Source organism: Prinia subflava, chromosome 3, assembly GCF_021018805.1.
Source record: "Prinia subflava isolate CZ2003 ecotype Zambia chromosome 3, Cam_Psub_1.2, whole genome shotgun sequence".
Classification (NCBI taxonomy): Eukaryota; Metazoa; Chordata; class Aves; order Passeriformes; family Cisticolidae; genus Prinia; species Prinia subflava.
In genome coordinates, this window is record NC_086249.1 from 16,546,341 (window position 1) to 16,568,104 (window position 21,764).

General features: G+C 47.8%; 1 protein-coding gene across 1 annotated transcript in view; it reads left to right on the plus strand.

Moving 5' to 3' along the window:
• Positions 1-20,693, plus strand: part of FSTL1 (follistatin like 1) — a 53,517-nt gene extending 32,824 nt beyond the window's left edge. Inside the window, exons 3-11 of the mRNA XM_063394036.1 lie at positions 6,184-6,288; positions 7,551-7,680; positions 8,854-8,886; positions 10,471-10,601; positions 13,524-13,642; positions 14,404-14,516; positions 15,316-15,426; positions 17,133-17,230; positions 17,483-20,693. Of these exons, the coding sequence (XP_063250106.1) occupies positions 6,184-6,288; positions 7,551-7,680; positions 8,854-8,886; positions 10,471-10,601; positions 13,524-13,642; positions 14,404-14,516; positions 15,316-15,426; positions 17,133-17,230; positions 17,483-17,527 (885 nt within the window). The 3' untranslated portion in view covers positions 17,528-20,693. The remainder of the gene's footprint in view (positions 1-6,183; positions 6,289-7,550; positions 7,681-8,853; positions 8,887-10,470; positions 10,602-13,523; positions 13,643-14,403; positions 14,517-15,315; positions 15,427-17,132; positions 17,231-17,482) is intronic.
• Positions 20,694-21,764: the final 1,071 nt, after the last annotated feature.

Here is a 21,764-nt window from a genome sequence, read left to right on the forward strand (position 1 = left end):
CTTTGAGCCCAGATAACACCAGACCAAAAAGGAGTGTGCAAGAGATGACCCTGCACCAGTGTGTACAGCAACCTCTGGCAGCAGGTGTCCTTCCAGAGTAAAGTATGTATTATTCCACAGCCTACTGTACCATCCCAATAGTGATGATGTCCTGGTATTGTCCTGATGATGTCTGGTTTTATTGGAGAGCTGAACTGAGAATCACATGATTAAATCCCCACTTGCTGGGCTTCTCTCCATCTTATTTTTGCTAAATGAAACTCAGGCCTTCCAAGTAAGAATTTAAGATAATTTGTGTGGATTTTCTTCCAACCTGAGGCAGTAGCCCAAAGGAAGGAAAACTAATGGTCACCTCACCTATTTATGGCAAACTCAATGTCAAGGGTGCCTGCTTGTTTCACTCTAATCTGTTCAGTTTGTGCTGCTGCCAAATTTCCATGCCATCACACCAGAGTGTTAGTGGATCCAGGGAGCTGTCACAAGAATTGGGTCAGGTTTGCAGGGAGGAATGAGTGCTTTGCTTGTTAGTTGCAAACCAGAACAGCGGGACAAACGTGCTGCCAGAGCCAGCTGCACAAATGACCAGAGGTGACAAGCTGGCTGCCCCTTCGTACCCTCCAGTGAACATGGGATCTGCTCTCCCTGGAGCTCTGCAGGAGGACACTGCTGCCGAAAGAGCTGTTCTGCCTGGAGAATCACCCATTTCAATGGGATGAAATGCAAGAGCCAAATGCTTTCTCAGTGCCATCACTGCAGAGGAGTTGCTAAATTTTCCTGACTCCCCCCTGAGCTGCTCTGCTGCCCAGGCCTCTCTTTTTGAATGTTGCAGCACAGTGTAGTGCTTCTCCCTCCCTGCTCCTGGAGAGGAGGGAGGTTTGAGAGTCAGGACACATAGCTTATCTCAGCTTTCTGAATTGTTGACCTACTGCCTTGTGTTTCCAAATCTTTCTGCATTCAGAAGCAAACATTACCAAGACAACAGCTAGACAAGGAGGCACTAAATTTCATGGCTGTATATTGAGTTGGTTTAGAAATTGTGCAGGCTATGCAGTTTCTAGGTGGTACCTTGGCATGTTCAGAGATCCCTTACATCCCTACTCCCATGTTAGTTGTGGCAGAGAACCTGCGAAAGGGATGTGGATGGGAAGATGTAGGGAGGACTGGCAGAAATACGTAGCCGCACAGGTTATTTCTCTTTGACTGCATGGAGGGGAGTCTATTGTGAATTGTACTGATTATATCTAAAAACTTGTACCCAGCTTTTGCTGCTGCCTTTCCTGAGGCATGAGAATCAGTGCATGTCTTGCAGTCTCAGACATCATTTTGGTGCCCTTTAGTTTTGCCTTATCTGTGTAATACTCAAGTTTGTATAATACATGGGATTGCCTCCCATAGGAGCTTTCAGTGCTCCAGCTTTAGACCACTTTGATTTCCTTGTACATCACGCAAGGCAAAACCACAAAGCCTTGATTTTACAGCAGACAGCACAGAGCATTATGTGAGGGTCAAGTAATTTTATGGATTTCCAGAAAGTGATGCCAAATGAAGAAAAGACTTGCTCTCACTGCTGATAGCAGAAAAGGTTGTTACTTGTATGAATAGGAGCAAGACAGTAGGTAGTATTTCTCCAATGCAGAATGGGCTGCTGAGAAAAAGACTTTTGAGGCCTCAAAGAGGAGATTTTGTCTGGAAAGATATGCAGAAAACAAGGCAGTATGAGGGGTTGTTGTGAAGCACATGAACTCCCCACCTAGTAGCAGGGCAATCTTTCTGCTTGTTTCCCACAATGTGTGTAATGGCAGTGATCCCTGCTGCTCTCTTTGGGCAGTGGGGCACTGTGGACATGGAGCTGCATGTACAGCTCTTCTCTGCAGGTGGAAGCTTTTTCTTCCTTACAGAGGTGTTTTGTCACTGAACTGTGGAATTCATGGTTTCAACTTTCACAGGCTGGTTGGGAAAGGGACACGAGATAGTCATGGCTCAACAGGGGCCAGGGTGGAGGCAGCCAAGGGAGAGCTGCCGCAGGCAGTAGTTCCCTTGCAAAAGCAAGGAGCCGCAATGCCTCTTTTCTGTCATGTACAATTGCTCATATCTCACTGCAGACACCGCATTGTTGCCATGCAGTCCCACCAGTGCAGAGCAGGCACAGCCTCTCGCAGGACCTTGGGATCCTGTGCACACCTGCACGTGGCCCTGCACTGGTGTGTCGAGTCACACTCGGTCCTGCACATCCGGGCGCAGGCAGGGACTCGGAAATGCTCCGGACATCTAGGCTTACTCTGGGTTGGGGGTCCAGCTTCCCAGCACCGGATGCTGCCAGAGATGAGAAACAGCCCTTTCCACTGCCTAATTTCCTAATTTTAGCTCTCCACCTTGAGGCCCTGCATTGCTGGTTGCCATGGTGATCCTTCACCACTGGCGTTGCCTCTGGCTCTCTCGCCTGCGGGTGCCTTGGAAATGTCTTTTTCCTCCTTGCTTCTCAGGAGGCAACAGCTGAGGCAGAGGCATTGCATGTGACTCTCTGCACTGTCAGCTCAGGTCTTCTGCTTAATGTTTACCTGTTAACATGCAAGAACCTTCATCCACGGGGTTACACTTCCCAGCCCTCCAAAAGCATTGTGCATTCTCATCCCCGTTCAGTAGACAAACTGGGCTATGCATACATGACACTGCCCAGCTGCCCTGAGCTGGGAACAGCTTTCTCCATGGTCTTTGCCAGAGAAGATGTCTGGGAAGGTCGTGCCCCTGCAGGGTGAAGAGTCAGAGTGCCCCTGTGCTGTGGCAGACATTCCAAAGGCACAGGCACTCCTGACCTGGCCTCATCCTCACTGCTTTTACACCTTCCCACTTGCTCGCTGGGCAGCAGAGGAGTACATAAAAGCATTGCCCAGACAGAGAGCTTGGGCACCTCACTGGAGGCAGAAGAGAGGCACTGCCTTGCCAAGGCTTGCAGTGGAAATGCCACCGTGCAGCAATTACTAACGACTCCCTGCCCTTTCCCTTCCGCCTGCCTGAGCGCGCTGTGGACCGGAACGGGAACACTTCCCAAGCACAGGGTGACAGAAAAGGCAGTGGCAGCTCTCAGGGACAAAGCAGTGTAAAAGCTGTGATTCCAGACCCCAAATCCTGATATTAGTTAATTTAAGGGCAGTGATGTTGAAATACTGTGGAGTCTTTTTTTTTTTAATTTAAAATTTAAAAATATGCAGTTCATATTTTCAGGCTTTTACAAGGCAGGTACAAGGTTGAGCTATTTAATATTAAAATGGCAGCTGCCATCCTTACTCACATGACTCCAGCAGGTGAAGCTTTATAAAAAGCAAACATGACAAGGTCCAAGGTAAGATCAGAGTTTCACAAGAAACCAGTTTGGCTGGTAGCTTCTGGGAGCTCACCAGAGAATCGGGAGATTAGAAAGCCTCATTCGCAGACCCCCACTGTACTCATCCAGTCACCCACCACTGGCCCTGTTACACTCTCAGTTGTGCACAGGAGACTCCCACATTTGCTGGGAAGGCTGCCAAGAGCTGATAGAAGGAGCTCCTACCCTGAGGTATGCCACAGCTGAGTCTCAGAAACCCTGTGCCAGAGTGAGAGGGTAGGCAGGCAGAGTTTGCTTCCTTGCTTCCTTTCTTCTTCTGGCTGAATGTTGAGGTGGAGAAAGCTATGCTGGAATGTGGCAATCAGCTCCAACCCCCTGCCAGCTTAGGGCAACTTGAGGCAATAAGAAGAAGCAACCAGGAAATTGTATTGCTTTGATTAATAAGAAAAATCATAGTATTGTGGCCTTCTAGCCTGGCAGGTGGCAGGGTGTCTTCAGAAGCTGTTCTGGTGGTGTCACCCTGCCAGCATCCCCAGCCCAGGCTCCAGTGGAAGAGCTGTGGGATGGTTCCTGGGCTTTAGCACTACCAGGGAGGGAGCTGTGGATGGCCACATTGGAGACCAGGCTTCCAAGGGAGCTCCATGGGGAGAGGAGCCCTGTAACCTGAGCTTGGGCACTGCGGATGCTTGTTGAGGCAGCTGCATTGTAGCAGTGCCTTGAGTCCCAGCCAGGAGCCAAAAGCCAGGTTTGGCATTGGTGGGCATGGATGGGAGGTGGCTGCTGGCAGTCCTGCCTGTCCGTGGGAGTGGCAGAGTACTGCCATCTATTGCCAGGCACCTGGATTACAGACCTTGCTGGGTGACCATCCAAAGCCATGACCAGCTGTTTTCTTCTGTCTTTGACTGCTTGAAGGGATTGAAAAGTTGTTAAAAACCTTTTAAAGGGATCAGCACTTTGGTACCTACAGTGCATTTTAGGTGTGTGAGTGCCCAGACTTCGGCCTTGGACAATTCGGGTTTTTATTTGTGCATTTTGCAAAATGAGCTATTCTTCCTTCCCCGCCCTGAGTTGCAGGAGGTTGCTTTGTGCAATGAAGTACTCCCATTGTTCCATCCCACCCCAGAAGTACCCAGTTCATTTACCCCAGCCCTCCACTGGAAGGTGACTGGAGAGAGGTGGATGTAGCTCAGAAACAGTACGTGAAAGGAGATGAAAAGGCAGAGGGAGAACGCTGTCTTCCTGGGGAGAACAGGCCAGGGACATGGATACATTCCTCAGCTAAGACTGGCATGTCCAAATACTGTATTTGACAGAATAAGCAGCAAAATAAGAACACCTGCAGAGAGTATGAAAGATGTTTGTCACTATGTGAACCTGGAGGGATTCCTGCAGTGCTTTGAAAAGACCTTCTCAGGTTTGATGAATTGTGCAGTAGGCCAGCAAACAAACTATTCTGAAGACCAGGGCAAGGTTATTTAGAAAATGATTTGGCTCTTTCTCTGGCTCTCTTTGTTCAGTAAAGACAGCAGCTCTCTGTGAAATTGTGGTTTAAAGGCAAAACAAACAAAAAATTGGGATAAAGAAGAAACAGGAGGAAAAAATGTGTTCAGCATTTGTCAATAATGCTCGCTCTTCTGACAAAGTCTGTTCCTTTTTCATCACCTATTTTCAAAAATAATGTGATGGAGGTACAAAGATGCCAGAAATCAGCAGAGTACAAGAATAATACTCAAATGAGAAGGTGAAAAACCATTTTTGTATTAGATGGAAGAAACACAGCAGATGTGATTGACTTATCTCACTGATCATTTTTCATTCCTCAATCCTCTTTCTGATGCAAAACTTTGCAGAAGCCAGTTGGCCAGCATAAACCAGATATTCAACATACAGGTGAGAAATATTAGTTGAAATGAGAGTCACAAAGGAAATTAATGACAAAGCAGGGAATCAAGCCAGGTTCTTCAAAGTCTGAACCCCTGGAACTACCTTATCTTTTAAAAGTCTATTAAAAAGGCATTAAATGGATAAAATATGTGGTAGTTGTATCAAAAATATGATTAAACTATGGAAATACTCTATGCTAGATGTCACCAGTTTAGGAATGCTGTGGGACTCCAAGAAAAAAAAAAGGAAGTATTTGACAGTTATGTGAACAACAGTACTTGTGATGACTTTGGCTAGGAGAAAACTGTAAAGCATATAAATTGTGCTCCAGGGCATAAGTCAACTGCAGGCTGTCAGGAACCAGGAAGGAATTTTCATTATGGGAGGATTACCAGATAATTATCTCATCCATGACAATGTTCTTCCTTTGAAGTGTTTAATCTTGACCAGTGGAAGCAAGATAATGGGTCATGTAGTTTTGTGACTTTTTTGTGACAAGGACATTATCTGGTGCCTGATGGCAATTTCTTCTGCCTGTTTGTATTGTACCTTTCTCTAGGGATATGTTCACCTTCTTCCTAAGTGTCTCAAGCAAAGACATTTCTGCTCCCTACCCTTCATGAAAAGAAATTTTAAAGACAGCAGTCCTTGACATGAGCAAATTATTCTTGCCATCCTTGCTAGACTTCCTCTTGGTCATGTTTGCTTCAGTTCTCCCAGGTGATTTTCCAGGAATGACCTGAAGGAAACTCTGTATTCTTGGGACTGTAGCCCTTGTTCTTGTGTCTGCTCCTTCTTATTGTCTGAGCTGTCCATCTATTGAAGGCATGTCTGTCTTCTTCTGTCATCCCCACCTTAACACCATGGTACCTGTTGTCCTGATACCAGTTAATTGTGGCTTTTTTTGGTTTTTTTTAATGTGTTGTTACTCTTCTGGGCAATGATGTATTTTGTGTATCTGACTTTGTGTTTTGCAGGAAGAGCCAAGGAGCAAATCTAAGATCTGTGCCAATGTTTTCTGTGGAGCTGGGCGTGAGTGTGCCGTGACGGAGAAGGGAGAGCCAACCTGCCTCTGCATTGAGGTACAGGAGCAGCCCAGGTTCTGTGTCTGGGACTGGTGTCACCACCATCACCCCCAATGGGTTTCTGTCACTGGAAGGATCCTGTGATGGAATAAGGCTGTGGCTGTTCTGAAGCAGCTGCAAATTCAGAGTGGCTCTTCAAACAGCAGGACTGTTCCCAGTGTTGTGTGGGGGAAGAGCCCTGTAGGGTAGATACGGCCTGGGACTCGCAGCTGTGCTGCTTGCAGGACTGCCCAGGGTCTTTACAAGCACAGGAGACTTGACTGGAGGTCTTTTGTTGGCAAAGCCCAGTGGGGTATGGATATGCAGCTGGCTTTAAGGGCACTCTAGGGAGTGGTCTGTGAGCTCCAAGACAGCCTGCCCACACCGGCGTCTTGTTTGAGGAGGTTACAAGCACCCTACTAAAAATCAGCTTTTGTAAGATGGAAATAATTGTGGTAGAGTGCTGTAAGGATGAACAGCTTTATCCAGCAGGGAGTCAGAGATGATTAGAAGAGTCTTTCCCAGCTGCAGAGACACAGTCTCTCCCTACTCTGCTCTACCCCATGCCTTCAATACATTTCTGCCTGGCTCCTGGGAATGGCCATATGGCTCTTTGTTCCCCCTTCCCTCAGAGCTTGCAGCTCTGGCATCACCAGCCTGGGCACTGGAGAGTGCAATGCCCTGTTAGTAGGAAGAGAGTCTGTCACTCTTGGTAGGCTTGGCCAGACCAAAAGGGACAGAAGAAAGAAGCTCATAGCCTGAACAGCGGCACTGGTGCACTCCCTCTTTGCTGCATGCTGTGCTGTTCGTTTGTGGCTGATGGCTTATTCTGCCATTTGGTTGCAGAAGGGTGGAGCAGAGTCCACAGAGAGATGCAATGGAGCCAAACAAGCACAAGAGCATAGACCAGAGGCACAGAAACACCTCTGGGCAGGCATGGCCATGGCACATGGAGCAGCGGTTGCAGACAGCAGTTGTAGTATGCTCCATATTTATGCTGAGCACTAATTTCTCTGCAGGGATCCGCTTTCAGAAAGACTCCTGTCATGCTGGTGGTGCTGGAAACTGGGAAGAAGTGAGGCCTTTGAACTCACACCCATAGACATCCCTGTGTGGGTTTTTCTGGGGTAATGATGGGTGAATTAGCCTGTTCCAAACGCAGGGCCGAGGGGACTATGCCAAGGACTTCTCTTGAGCTGGGCTGATGGTTGGACTCACCTGCCTCCCTCTGGCTGTCCCGAGGAGGCAGGTGAAATGCTGTGTTCTCTGCCTCTCCCCAGAAATGCAAACCTCACAAGAGGCCTGTGTGTGGGAGCAATGGCAAGACATACCTGAACCACTGCGAGCTGCACCGCGATGCCTGCCTCACCGGCTCCAAGATCCAGGTGGATTATGATGGCCACTGCAAAGGTAACCCTGGCAAGGAGGGCTGCCTACACTCTCAGGGACAAAGAGCTGGAAGGGAAGCATGATAACAAGGCAAGGCAGAGGCCTCACCAGCCAAGGCCTTGCCCCACAGTTGCTGAGTGGGGTAAACAAGGCAAGCCTCTGAACAGTAGCCAGATTCAAGCGAGAGTCCAGATGACCAGGCAAGCTGGTGGTGATAAAGTAGGCCTGAAATCAAGTTGTGAAGTCAGGGCTGGTGATTCTGGTAATCCGAATCAGGCAACAGCCAGATGAGCTCATTGAGATGCAGTGTGTAGCAGTGCTGAGATCAAGGTGGGAACACAGTCCCCAGGTCAGGGCCTGGATCAACAGCCTGTGGAAGAGAGTGGTTGCAACAGAGCTGGAGATAGGCATGGCTTCAACATAATAATCACAGGCAAGGATTAGGAGTTGAGGCATCAGATATGAAATGGAGCCTGATGGTGCACAGTTAAGAGTATGGATGGAGGCTCGAGGTGAGGCCAGCAGGGTCATTAAGGCCCTCATTAGTGCACTCAAAACCCTGACACTTTGACTGTGGGGGGACCTTGGAGCTATTGTCTCCCTAAGCTTCTGGGAGTGTGGCACGCAGGAGAGCAGGGCAACCTTTTGCTCCTGCTGCCTCACTCTAAGCTTTTGGATTCAGCCAAGTAAGTGTCTCAGTTTAACTGCTGAGGAAAAGTCATGCTCTGAGGATAAACTCCTAAAACCAATACTGTCATCCATGTTCATAAGGAACCTCACTAACTTTAGGAGCAAGGATTTTGCCTCATCAGTGGGGCTGTTTAACTCCACCCCCACACCCCCCCAGCTGCATGGTTTTCTTGTGTTCAGACAGAGTTTCATGTTTTTAAATGTGTGCCCACTGTCTCTTGCCCTGTCACTGGGTACCATGGATAAAAGTCTAGTGCAGTCTTCCTCATTTCCTTCCATCAGATTTATAAACATTGATGAGATTGTCCCTGAGCCTTCAGTTCTTCAGTCTAAATTGTCCCCAGTATCTCCTCAGGGTACAGGGGATTCCAGCCCCTCAATCATGAATGTGGCCTTCATATATCCAAAGGCTCACAGGTTCCTCTGCTTCTACCCGTGGTGGGAAGAGATTTGTATTGCTTCACACTACATTAAAAATGTCCTCTTCTGTCTTTCCATTAACAGAGAAGAAATCTGAGAACCCAGCTGCAAGTCCAGGTAAGAAGCTGCCTCCTGTTTGGCTGAGGCCTCTGTATGAATTTGTATGTTCTGGGAGGTGGGCAGGAGGATGTGCTGGGGGAGGGCAGAGCTCTGTGTAAAAGTCATATCCTGCATGGGCTGTAGAAGAGTCTGAGTTGATAAATCAGCTGAAATGTGATGGCCAACCTCTTCACTCTTGGGTAACCTTTCAGAGCTCATACATCTCCTGGGCTTTTCACTGTGCTGGGATGTCTCAGGGACTCAGCATAGACAGAGTGCAATGAAACCCAGTTTGCCCCCAGGGACTCAAACTGTGCTCATCACCCCGCCTGAGGGATGGAGCACTCTTTCACCTCCTTCACTGGGGATTTATGACCATAATGTGGAGCTGTTCCCAACTCCAAGAGCACTCTTTTAAAAGGAAACTTTGCTTTAGAACTGATGAACCAATGAGTGCAGGAGCAGAGAGTCAGAAGTACAGCTGAACTGCCTCTACCATCAGCCAACAAGATGAACTTAAGGGTCCCTTCTAACCTAAATGATTCTATGATCACCTAAATTATAAGTCTCTTTGATTTCCTGTGCTTGGTTTCTCCCCCTTATTTATTGCCATTTACATTTAACACATGCACATGTACACACTGTCATCAGGAGAGCCTTTTGCCATTCATGACCTCTAAGTACTGGAGCTGTATATGACAGATGAGGGCAAAGCCTCCTACTAACTAAAGAGAAAGAGCACAGCCACCTCCCCAAAGCTGTTTTAAAGAAGTACAAAATTAAACCTGCAGAATCCCTACAGAGCTGGGTTTTTTTCATGTCTCCATCTGGTTGTGGTGGTAGTCACTGGATTCAGAAGATCCTCCGCATGTGTAAGTGACGTGAATGCGCTCTGATTCCTTTTCTGGCTTTGCTGACCACTGGGCAGGTGTGACAATTCACAGCTAGGCTTTCAGTTTTGTTCCTAAATGCACAGTGTGTACTAGCACACAAAGTGATGACCGCCCTGGAGGAACCTGTGACACTGGCGAGCACTGCGAGTGAACAGGCCCAACTTGATGTGCTCATTGCCAAATCAGAGCTTTGAAGAAACAATATTTCCTGAGATAGTAGGCCCTAAAATTCAAGTCTTGAAGACAGAGTGGTAGAAAGGCTTCCTCAGTCTAGTCTTCAGCCTTGCAGAGGATAGAGGTTTTGGTATTTTAGGGCTGACAGCTGAATGACAATTTTACGCAGTGTCAGGAAGCCTGGGGACATTGTCAGTTACCTTCTTCCCTCAGTCTGGGACTCTTCACACCAAGATGAGTCAGCTCCGGGTTGTTCTTCAACAAGCTTGAGGAATGGGAAGCAAGAGCTTTGGCAGGAATGTTGTTTTCCGGTCTTGCCACATGGTGTCACCAACAGCCCATCCGCTGTACAGCACATGACACATCTGCTAGGATCTGGCAGTGATGTAACTGCAAGGACCAGACCGAGGGGCTGCGAGCCGCCATCAGGGCAGGCTGGCTGGCTTTTATTTCCAGTCCTCTCGCTGTGATCTCCCTGCCAGCTTGATTTTTCTCACTCTTGTTTTTCCTTCTGCTGCACTGTGTCCCATTCCAGTTGTCTGCTACCAGTCGGACAGGGACGAGCTTCGTCGCCGGGTGATCCAGTGGCTGGAAGCTGAGATTATCCCAGATGGGTGGTTCTCCAAGGGCAGTAACTACAGTGAAGTCCTGGACAAGTATTTCAAGGCAAGTAGAGCAGCACCTGCCTCAGAGTCCGGACAACATTTCTTGCCTGGTCACTGCATAACTGCTGCTGTGCCCCCAGCTGAGAGGCTCCAGTGAGGGGTGTGCCTGTGGAACTGGGGACCAGAGGGATCTGAGAAGTCCCACAGCCTGAGGTGTTATGGGCTGCCTGCAGTAGCCACTGACTCGGCCACTGACACAGCTTGTGACAACCAGATGTGGAGTGTCTCTGGCTCCTGGTGTCTGACCTGCCCTGGGGAAAAGGAGGAGGGCAAGCCACGTGTGCCTGTAGCAGAGTAGAGAACTAATCTCGGGTAAAAAGCCAGAGGAAAAAAGGTGAAAGTGCTGGAAATGTAGGAAGCTGTGGCAGAGGCTGCTGATCCTTTGTTCCAGATAGTCCCAAGGCCATGATGAGACGGATATAGGGGACATTTGGGGGCTTCAAGGAATATGTCCCAGTTGTGGCTCAGAGCTGGCAGTTCCCTAATGCTCTGCAGAATGAAAGGAACCACTTGAGTCTTGGGTCTTGCAATAATCCTGTTCCTCCCTTGTAGTCTGTCCCTCTGTAACCAGCAGATCCCAAGCTTCTCCCATGCTCCTGCTACATGCACTGCTGTGTCCCTCCCCCTCATGCCTGGCTCCTGACAGAGACTTCAAAGCATTCAGGATAGAGCTGGAGGAGCAGGTGGGGAAGAGGGGAGAGCGTTTAAATTGTGAGCTGTTGACAGCAAGAGATTAATGGTGCCTGACAGGAGTTAGCACTGCAAGCAAATTTGCCATGGCAATGGCACCCCCTGGTGAGACAGAGGAGCTGGTCCCCTCGCTTCACAGAGCATCCTCACATTTGCAGCCTTCCATGCTGCTCTGTCTGTGGAAATCCACTGCCCTGGGCACTCCTGTCAGTGCCTGGCAGCACCCAAAAGCAGCAGTGTTCTGTGTCAGTCCCTCTCCCTGTGCTGTCTCCAGTTTGCAGGGTCTCCCCAGGTCGTGGGCTTTGCTGAAATGCATGAGCCAGCCACAGGCTTGTTCCACTGTCACCACACAAGCCGTTCACACCCGCTGTCAGCGTGCTGGTGATATCCTGAGGCTGCAGCTCAGAGGCAGGCAGCCTCATGTTCTCTTTACTGTCCCACTTTTTCTGGAGCACTGATCCCAGCCACTGGGTGAGAGTTCTTATGGCAAAGAAACCCCTCTGCTTGCACCAAAGAGAGAATTTCCATGGCCAAGGTCCACAGTGTGAGGTTCAGTAAGGCCAAGTGCCGGGTTCTGCACGTGGGTCACAACGATCCCAGGCAGCACTACAGGCTGGGGAAAGAGGGGCTGCCAATGGAGGTGGTGGAGTCACCATCCCTGGAAGGGTTCAAGAAACAACTGGATGTGGCACTTGGTGCTGTGGCTTAATTGATAAGGGGGTGTTCAATCAGAGGTCGGACTTGATGATCTTGGAGGTCTTTTCCAACATTAACGATTCTGTGATTCTCTGTCAGGTGGTAATCCACCTTTTCAACTACCTTATTCTTAAAGCTTTGAAATGTTTTTAAAGCAGAATTCAGAGTTTGGAACAACTTGGGACAAATCAAGGCAAAGCCAACTAAATGGCTTCCAACACACAGAAGTTTGTGTCAGCAACGAGTGTCTGCTCTCACTGGATGATTTGTGTCACGCCAGGCTGTGGGGCTCTTCATGCCCTGCATTTCTGCAAATGGCCTGATTCCTGAGGAAATTCTAGAGGCATAGTTGCAGTGAAGCTTTTCCCTTTTCTCCTTGATGGGGAGGTTTGTAGATGTGGCATTAAGCTATTTCCCTCCTGGGAGCCTGACTTGTGGGGCTCACTGGGATGTGCTTTGTTTGTCAAGCAGGCCATGACCTTGAAGAACATTATTTCAAGGGGACCAAGGCCAGTAGTGGGAGGCTGCTCCATTTTGGAGGTTCTCTGTGGGAATGCCTTCATGTTGACCAGAGCTTTGAAAGGCAAGAAAACTCACTTAACTGTCTGGGTCATTAAGAGAACTGCAGTCATTTTCAAAAAAAAAAAAAAAAGCAGGACAAAAGGCTTCAAAGTCTAGTGGAAGTTGACATGTGGAGCAGTTATGCAGGATAATTTCCCTAGATGTTTCTCCTGAAACACATAGAGGTAACAACAGGCAGTGTCTATTCCAGCATTCCTGAGAGCATTACACAAGGAGCCACAGCGCCCTGCCCCAATCACACAGCAAAAATTAGGTGGCAGCAGTTTGTGTGCAGGATTAATTTCCCACTCACAGCAATGCAGCTGTCTCTGAGGGGGCACAGCAATTCCTGCTGAGTGCCCAGCACTGCGGTGTCACATCTCCAAACGGGAAAGCAAAATGCAATTATTTCTTTGGGAGTACAGCCAGGATTTGGGGGCTAAAAACGCTGCTCCTCAGTGCCAGGAATCTTGTCGGGACCTTAAGAAGTTCATGGTGAGGTGTTGTGCTATTGCATTAAATTTTTTCCCTGGTATCAGCAGAAAATTGCTTCCTGTGATTTTTCCCTTTTGTCACTGTCAGAGTCCAGGCACAGCACTGGATTTGCCCATATTGGAAAGCTGACACCTCCTCGAATGCAGCTGGTCTGCTTTAAGGCAGGAGGCATATAAGAAAGCTAAGAGCTGGCTGAAACAAAGAGAAGAAATAGGGTTAGAGCCATAAATCAAGCAGCAGGAGGTGAATGAGAGGCAGTGTAGCTTATCTGTGAGAACAAGGCTAGGATCATATCTCTCTCATTCTGAGGCTAATGTGGATATGTTGCTGCTTTTCTCTGAGCCTCTATCCCTGTGAAAAACAGGGATAATAGAACTTGTCTCAATAAAGCTTCAAAATGCTATGTACATATGGAAGAGGAAGGAGGAAGGGGTACTTTGATAAATGAGAGCCTCTCACATCTTCCCATCTTCCCCTGCAGAGCTTTGATGATGGTGATTCTCGCTTGGACTCCACTGAATTCCTGAAGTTTGTGGAGCAGAATGAAACTGCCATCAACATCACCACCTACATGGACCAGGAGACCAACAAGTTGCTCAGGTGGGCAGTGGACAGGATGCCAGAGGGAGGGCCAGAGGGGCAGATGTTTTAAAATGGAACATGGAAATTCACTCATGGTAAATATCAGTTAGGGCTTGCACTGACAGAGTTAACTGTGTATGAAGTGGCTTCTTACTTAAATAGGTGTGAACACTGCAAGAGGAGCAGTCCTATCTCTACCCTTCATGTAAGGCACATATTCCAACCCTTTTTTCCCTTAAATCTAGCACTTGTGCAGCCAGAAGGGAGTTGGGTAACAGAAGATTTGTCATCTTCTTTCTCTTTGCTAATAAATTAGCTTTCCTGGGGATTCCCCTCACCTTTTGCCTAATAGCTAGATCCAGTGCAAGGAAGATGGTGGGAAAACACCGTTCATACTCAGACCATAGTTTGAGAGGTTTCCCTCTTTCTTTGCCTGCCACTGTGTGCAGAAAGACTGCTTGTGGTTATGCTGTGCTTGCATCTCTGCCTGTGGGACAGCATGTAGAAGTCAACAAATGTGGATGTCCCATTCCTGCTGTTCTGAATATCCTCTCACTGCCCAGGCTGTTGCCAGACAGAGAATATTTTGTGACTGTTTTTATTTTCTCTGTTTCTCTGTATTTTCTTATCGCTGTATCTTCTGCCGGACATCTTGGAGTCTCCCTAGTCATTACTGGTTTTATTCTGTTTTACTTTACTCTTTTTCACTCTGAAGACAGTGGAGCAGGGACCAGCCTAGCACAGCCCTGTGCAGAACAAGCCTCTGTGTTTCCTTTCAGGGGACTCTGCGTAGATGCCCTCATCGAGCTGTCAGATGAAAATGCTGACTGGAAGCTCAGCTTCAATGAATTTCTCAAGTGCCTCAGCCCATCCTTCAACCCACCAGAGAAAAGTAGGAACTCCTCACTTCTCCTGGGGAACAAGAGGGGTCCTGGGAAGGGAGGAAAGAAAAGAGATCAGTTTCGGGCCAGACATCGGGTGCTGTAACTCCACTGCTAGAGATAATTTTAATATATGCCTGCGTCTCATCCAACAGCACCCTTTGTCCCTGCATTGTTGAAAGTACTGCTTTTACTGTTGCAGAGCTCTTGCAGCTCTTGTGATGAGAGAGGTTTGGATTTTTGAAGCAATGACGCAGGTTGAATGGGTCTGGTACGCTTGTAAGGTCAAGGCATATATTTAACAGTGCAGAGGTCAATCATGCGAGGAGTTCATGGCCGGATAACTTAGGAAAGTCAGACCAGACCAAAGTCCTGCTAGGCTCTGCCTTGCACACAGAGAGCCTCCCTGATTACCCTCTCAAAGTTCACTATCCTTCCAAATAATTTCCCCAACTTATCCCCACCAGGATCAGAATAACCCAAGCTTTCATTTCAGGAGTTCTTTTCTTTGTATAACAGATAAGGAAATTCAAACAAATCCAACATTGAGATTTCATTTGGAATTGAGAAATTGAAATGTGTTCTCCTGAGAAAGAAAAACAAAGGGTTTGACTTTCCCAAATTTTATTTTGGCTGATTTCATTCACCAAATTCAGCATGAATATTCTAGTCATGAGGAAAGTTCTGGTGGTTGGGGGAAGGAAGGTTTCTCCTTAAACCTCATCTTCTCTTTCAAGGCATCTCCAAAGTATGTTGTCTTTAGCCTGCTCGCTCTCTCACAAGCACTGCCCTTGTTTTGTGCCTCATCAGAGTGTGCCCTGGAAGATGAGACCTATGAGGACGGAGCAGAGACCCAGGTGGAGTGCAACCGCTGCGTCTGTGCCTGTGGGAACTGGGTGTGCACCGCAATGACGTGCGAGGGTCCGTATGCTCTCCGGAAAATTACTGTCTTTGGGTTTGGACAAAAGGAATGCTCACTCTCTGTCTTTCCAAAGGCACCAGCTATCCAGGGTTCTTCTCTCTCCAGCATTTCCTCAGCTTCTCCGTGAGTGGTTTCTGCATAACCCTCACACGTTCCATGTTAGTCAAACCCAAGGTGGTACTGTTCCAGAGGTCAGAAAGGGTGTAACTGGGCTTGGAAGGATCCTGCTGGGGCCTGCAGTTTGGACTTGGTGTCATGAAAATTCATCACTAAATCTTTCAGACCAGAGCTACTCTGCATCCAGGTGGTGCAGACCAAATAGGTCACTGGCTGCTACTGTACGTGTAGGTGTGAGCAAGTCAGCTTTCCTGTACATGTGTCCATATCCTCACTATATCTGTGTTTATGGAATTTGTAAAACAGGACCTAGGATCCTGTCTCAATCAAGAGGGGATATAGGAACCTTCATCCAATGCCAAAAAAGCATTTTAGCTTCTTGCCACAAAAACTCTAGAATAATGGTGATGAAGGGAGGTGGTGCTCATAGTAAGGCAGGGTTGTTTGTTCCTCTTTTGGAAGGCCCTTAAACTTGCACAGCCATGGTAGAACTGTGAGAGGTCGTGGTGCAGTTGTGAACAACAGTTCTCTGTTTGGCCTTCTCACACATTGTCCAGGGCCAGTGGAATGCCACCTTTTCCTTGTGTTGGCAAATGTATGGGTCCTTCCCAAAGAGCCACATCCATCCTCCCAACATGGTGCTGCATTTTTCTGGCCTTCTTCCCTAGAAACCAGGCCCTTGCAGGAGCTTTGTTTCAGTGCTGTGTGGGACCTGCCAGGAGTACACTGGTTCAGATCCACAGTCAGTAGCTTGGGCTGAGTAAGAGTGAGGGAAACGGCAGCAGTGTGTACAGAGCTTTTCATGTTTATCTGATCTTCTGCACCAGAGGCTTCGGGATCCCCTCAGCTCAGACTTAGCTGTAGCAGCAGGAACTCACCTGAGAAAAGACAACTGTAGTATTAATAGAACTGCCAGAGGAGCTGTGTGTAGGTGTCATAGATTAAGTAAGAGAATGAGAGACTCTTTTTGTTGCCTTCCCAGAAACAACCTTCAAAGTTGCTATGCAACACCTGTTCTTGCTTCCTGCTTTGTTCCCTGCATCCATGACAGAAGCATGCAATGGGATAACAACTCCTTGACTTTCTGCCCGTGTCAGAGCAGCAGAGAGGTTAGAGGCTATTGTTAGAGGAATAATGAAACTGAAGAATCAGCTCAAACATATCAGCAAGTTACATCTTCATTGAGCGAAATTACCTCTTCATTAGATATCAGTTATTGTACCTGGGTAGCACTAAGCTTCCATTTGTTCCCTACAAGAGGCCAAGATGTTTGAACTAATTGTAGCTGTTTCTTTTGAATAATATGCAGCCTCTTCCCTGTGGCTTTATTATCAGTCACATGGGAGGGAGAGACAGGGACAGACTGCACACCCAAGTTGTGAAGTCCCAGGCAGCCACAAGGCCTCTTCTCTTTCTAAGAAGCCAAACCATACCATCCTCCAGCAAAGAGGTTAAAGGAAGAAAAAAGGAAGCTTGAAAAAGCTTGAGGGATGCTGTGGCTGACCTGCCTCTCTTTGTTCTTCATGGTTCAGCATCTGAAATTTGCATCCCCTATTTGTGAGGCACTAAACTCCATTTCTGCTTCCAGGGAGGAATGAGAAGGTGCCTGCCCAGAGACACCGACCTGATCAAGATTTGACTGAGGAGGAGATGGCCAGATACGTTCAGGAACTACAGAAGCATCAGGTTAGCATGAGGCTGGGAAGCTCTGCTTGCACTAAGCCTCCCCTTGCCAGATGGGTTCCTTCTGTTTCTGTCACTTGGAGACTTCTGGTAGAAGGGGGAGCAGAGTAAGTCTCTTGCCTGTGGGTACAAATCCAGGTGTGGGACTTTCAGATGTGACAGTGTTGGCACTGCCTGTGGATGGACCAAAGACTTCAGAGCGCTACCAATTCCTGTGTCAGCGCAGAGCTTCACTTCTGTGCTCTCTTTCTCTAGGAGACGGCTGAGAAGACCAAGAGAATGAGCACCAAGGAGATGTAAGGGGCCTCCACAGCGGAGGAGCCCAGGAGGATGGGCCCAACCTGCCACCCTGTCCTCCAGTGCTGATCTCAGTATGCACAAGTGTCTGCTACAGTTGTCCAGTCACAGATATTTACATGTATAGCGATGGGTTATTTGTTTTGTAATACACAAAGAATGGGGCCAGGAAAGGGGAGCAGAGCCCACCTGTTCAGGGAGGTTCATTGCTGGGACCTTGGAAGGCTGGGAGCAACTTACAGCAGCCTCTGGGACCCTTCCCCAGAGCAGAGCGCTGCTCCCTCCAAGAACTAACAGGGATTTCTTTTTCCCCTGGGTCTGGGGAAAGGATGGAGGTCAATGCTGGATAGAAAAGGGGGTTTTCAGTCAATACAATTGTCAGAACAACCTTGGCTGCAGAAATACAGACCTGGTAGTTTTGTGGCTGAACACGTGTGCTGCAGGGCATCATTACCCAAGGACCTTACTCTTTGCTTTGAGTTCCTCAAAGTGGGTCAGCCTGGTGTGGCACCTGGGAGTCATGGTGCCATGCTGCTGGCATGAGTCCAGCACATTCCTCCTTGCTTTCCACCACACTGTCCTCAGCAGCTCCTCCAGTACATTGTGGGCTCCAACACAACATGGTTCTCTTGACCTCATCTCACTCTTACTCTCCCTGCCCCCTCTTTAGAGGTGCTATCACATTTTTTTTCTTATCACATTCACATGCTGACTCCCCTTTTCTTTTTTTTTGTTTTGGGTTTTTTATTATTTTATTTCCTATGGTAGTGATTCAGCTTTTGTATGTTTTGTAGCTCTAGATCTTTCAAGAAAACCCAGCGTGTGGGTTTTTGTTGTTGACAGTGCTGTAATGCCCATGCACAGTTTGTATCGCACTGCGCTCAGCTGCCACAAACACCACAGGCAAATTGTGAGCCTTGCACTACAGGGTATTTCCCAGCTGGGGATAGCAGTGTCCCTCATGGGAAGAAGAGACAGGGCTGGATGTAATTAGTTTCACCAGACACAGATTGCCACTGCAGCTCTCTAGCTCTCGCTCCCTTAGTATTGACCATGTGCTCAAAGTCTGTGCTCGTGCCTCTCTAAATTGCTCAAAGCACTCTAGAGACAGAGGAACCAGGCAATCCCATCACTACAGTATCTTAAAAAGCTTAACTATGTAGAAAACTGTTTAGTTGTGCTGTTGGCATCATCCTAGGCTTTTCACCTTCCTCTGAGGTAAGGCAGCAGCATTATTCTTTGATTCCAGGTATGAGTTTGGAGTCAGGGCTGGAGCCTCATTACTGATGCATTTCTCAAATGTCGTTGATCAGACCACCTTTGACCACTCTCACATTCCTTCATGGGTCAATTCCATGCCACACGTTTCTCAGAGCAATGGCCCTAGAGGTAAATGAAATGTTGTTTTGTTGATAGTCACCTCTGTAGCCTGAAGCCCAGCTGATTTTCTTATGCAGTTGTCAAATGTCCTTCATGCACACCTGAACATCCATGTTGCCTTCATGCCTGTGCTGTGCTTCCCAAGCAGTTGCATGTGCCCTGATCGACTGGTTGTGACTTCCATCTTTCTGTTTGTGAGCAACTTCAGCAGTTGTTGCTGTGAATCTTGAAGTCCCTATTGCTTACTCAAGCAAAATTCCACTTGCATCTGTAAAAGCACGTCAGGTCTGAGTGAAGATCAGCAGGACTTTTGTCCTAACCTTCCCCATTTTGCACAGTGCTTTCCTTGGAGAGGAGGAATGAGCTGGTACCTAGAAGTACAGGACAAGAAGAAAGCTTGGTCTCTCCTGTGCTCTTCCCCATTTGCCAGATGTGTTAAAGGCTATCTGGTCTTTGAGCTGTTTTCCTGATATGAAGCCAGAGGACTTCCATTGACTTTGGCATAGTGCCACTTTTCCAGTGAGAACTATAATGTGTCCTGCCATGGAGGTTTTGGCATCATAAATAGAGAAGGAGACCGGGTTGGCTTTTTGTCTTGAGGGCCAGGATTTGAGCAGCTGTCACCTGTGAAGGTGAGAGGAATAAGTCCATATGAGCTGAGGGTAATGTGGACAATGCTACACTGGGACATTGTGTTCTGGTGGCACTGGAAGAAGTGGTTGGTGGAACAGGAGCACCCATTACACATAGGCTTGCTTCTTCCCAAGAGTATGAACGAAAGGGCTTCATGTGCTGGATCTGGAGTCACAGGAACCTTGTTAATAAATGTTTTGCTTTATTCCAGCCCTGCTCTAAAAGGTAGTTAGTGCCTCCCAGATCACTTCCTTCCAGCTTGGACTGTTAAAGTGCCTTAGAGAAAACACAACAGCTTGCCTTAAAGGCTTTCCCTGGACGGGGATAACATCTTGTTCAGTCAGGAATATCTCCAACTGTGAAAACCAGAGCATGTGCAGGAAGGGGAGGCGAATGCACGGCTTCAGGGCTTCTGTAGGCTGCACTGTGATGAGTTCCCTGTCCCCTCCTGCCTGCTGGGGCTGTGCAGCCGTGTGGATGGGGCGGCTGCTGGGGCAGCCGGAGGTGTGTGCTGGCAGCTGAGGTTTACAGAGCTGGCTCTTGCACTGAAGGCGGAGGGATGGGCTGCGGTCTCTGGCAAGCTGAGCTCCCTGAGAAGCCATACAACAGATCCCAGGGTAGCCTTGGGCAGCAGGCTGGGAGTGCAGCAACAGTGCCTCTGGAAAGGGCTGCTGCTTGTGGAGCCTCTCCCCCTGTGCCCCTACAAAGGGATGCAGTGGAAAGCGGGGCTCGTTTGAAGGGCAGCAGTTCTCTAAGGGCACGAAAACATCTCGGCTCCCTGCACAGAGGGGAAGGGCAGCCCAGGCTGAGCAATGCTCAGGCTTCTGCAGGCTGGTCAGTCACTAACTCCTGCAGGGCGACCTGGCTGCTGGGGAAGGAAGTGCTGAATTTCAGCCACTGCCCTCTGGGACAATTGCTGTACAGACTACAAGGGGCAGGGAATGTGTTTTGTTTTGTTTTTCCCAAAAAAACAAATTTAAGCAACAAACAAAAAAGTCCCACTCCTCCCTCTATATTCCCTCCTGTACGTGTGTGAAATTTATCAGTATTCTGTAGGTTTCCTTAGTGCACTTATTTTACTTGATTTTGTAATTTTTTTGAAGCAGGGGGGTTTGGATATTACTGCCAAATAAATGAAACAAAATTTAAAAAATAACACTTGTTTTGTTTATTTTTCACAAGCCACACAACTTGTTTGAAAACAAATCATGTCTTTGCACATTCATACACAGATCTCAGTCTGTTGGACAAATGTGAGACGTGACTGTTTCTGCTTTATAGCTGGGGAATCGGGTGGAAAGAACCCATGGGCAAGTAAAAACAATAACTAAAGGCCTTGAAAATGTGACTGAATGTTGAAATAGCCTTCAATGGTGTTGTATGACATGAGGAAGTGTCCTACTATTCATCTCCCCTGTAAGTGTAATGCCACTCCTGGGAGGGTTTCTGTGCAGATAATGGTCTGACAGAAGAGAAACCTGCCTTGCTTTTTTCCATTTGGTGTGCTCCTTCCAAAGCTGTTTGGGGTTTTTTTCCAAACAGCTCACAAACATTGGCTCTTCCATGTTATTTTTCACACCAAATGGCCTTTTTGGCACGTACCAGCTGCTGCACATGCAGTCTTTTCTATGGCATTCCCTGCCCATTCACTGCTCAACTGCGAAGTGAAGCTGCTTTATTACTGCAATTTCGACTGCAAGAATTTCCCAGGATTTTAAGAAGAAATGAATGGAAGAGGCAGCCACAAATTTAGCCAGGTGGCACTGCAAATACTTTGCCTTGTGCTCCATGTATACTTGCTGAAGCAAAGTGGTTTTGAGGTGGCAGAGAGGAAAAGCAAAAATTCTGTTGCCCACTGCTTGTAGATGCCTGGAAAAAGCTCTGACCTATTTATGGAGTTAAACATATCTGAGTACTGAGTTGCTGCACTAGAGTTACATACCCTTAATCAGAATTCTCCAGTGCTGTTAAGCTTCAGGTTGAGAAATAGGCCATTTATGTGGTCGATCAAGACTCTGAACTGCATTTGTAAGGTATTTATTAACTTTAGTTCTGAAGACAGGAGCAGGTTCATTTATAATAAGACTCAGTTCCTGAACCATGTCATGGGACACACCTTGAGGAGAACCAGGCTTAAAGCACTGCAGAAGACAAAAGCAAAATCCAGATGACCTTGCTCTTGTGCTTACGTAAACTCTTCTAAAACTGTCCTGGAACAGCACAGTGT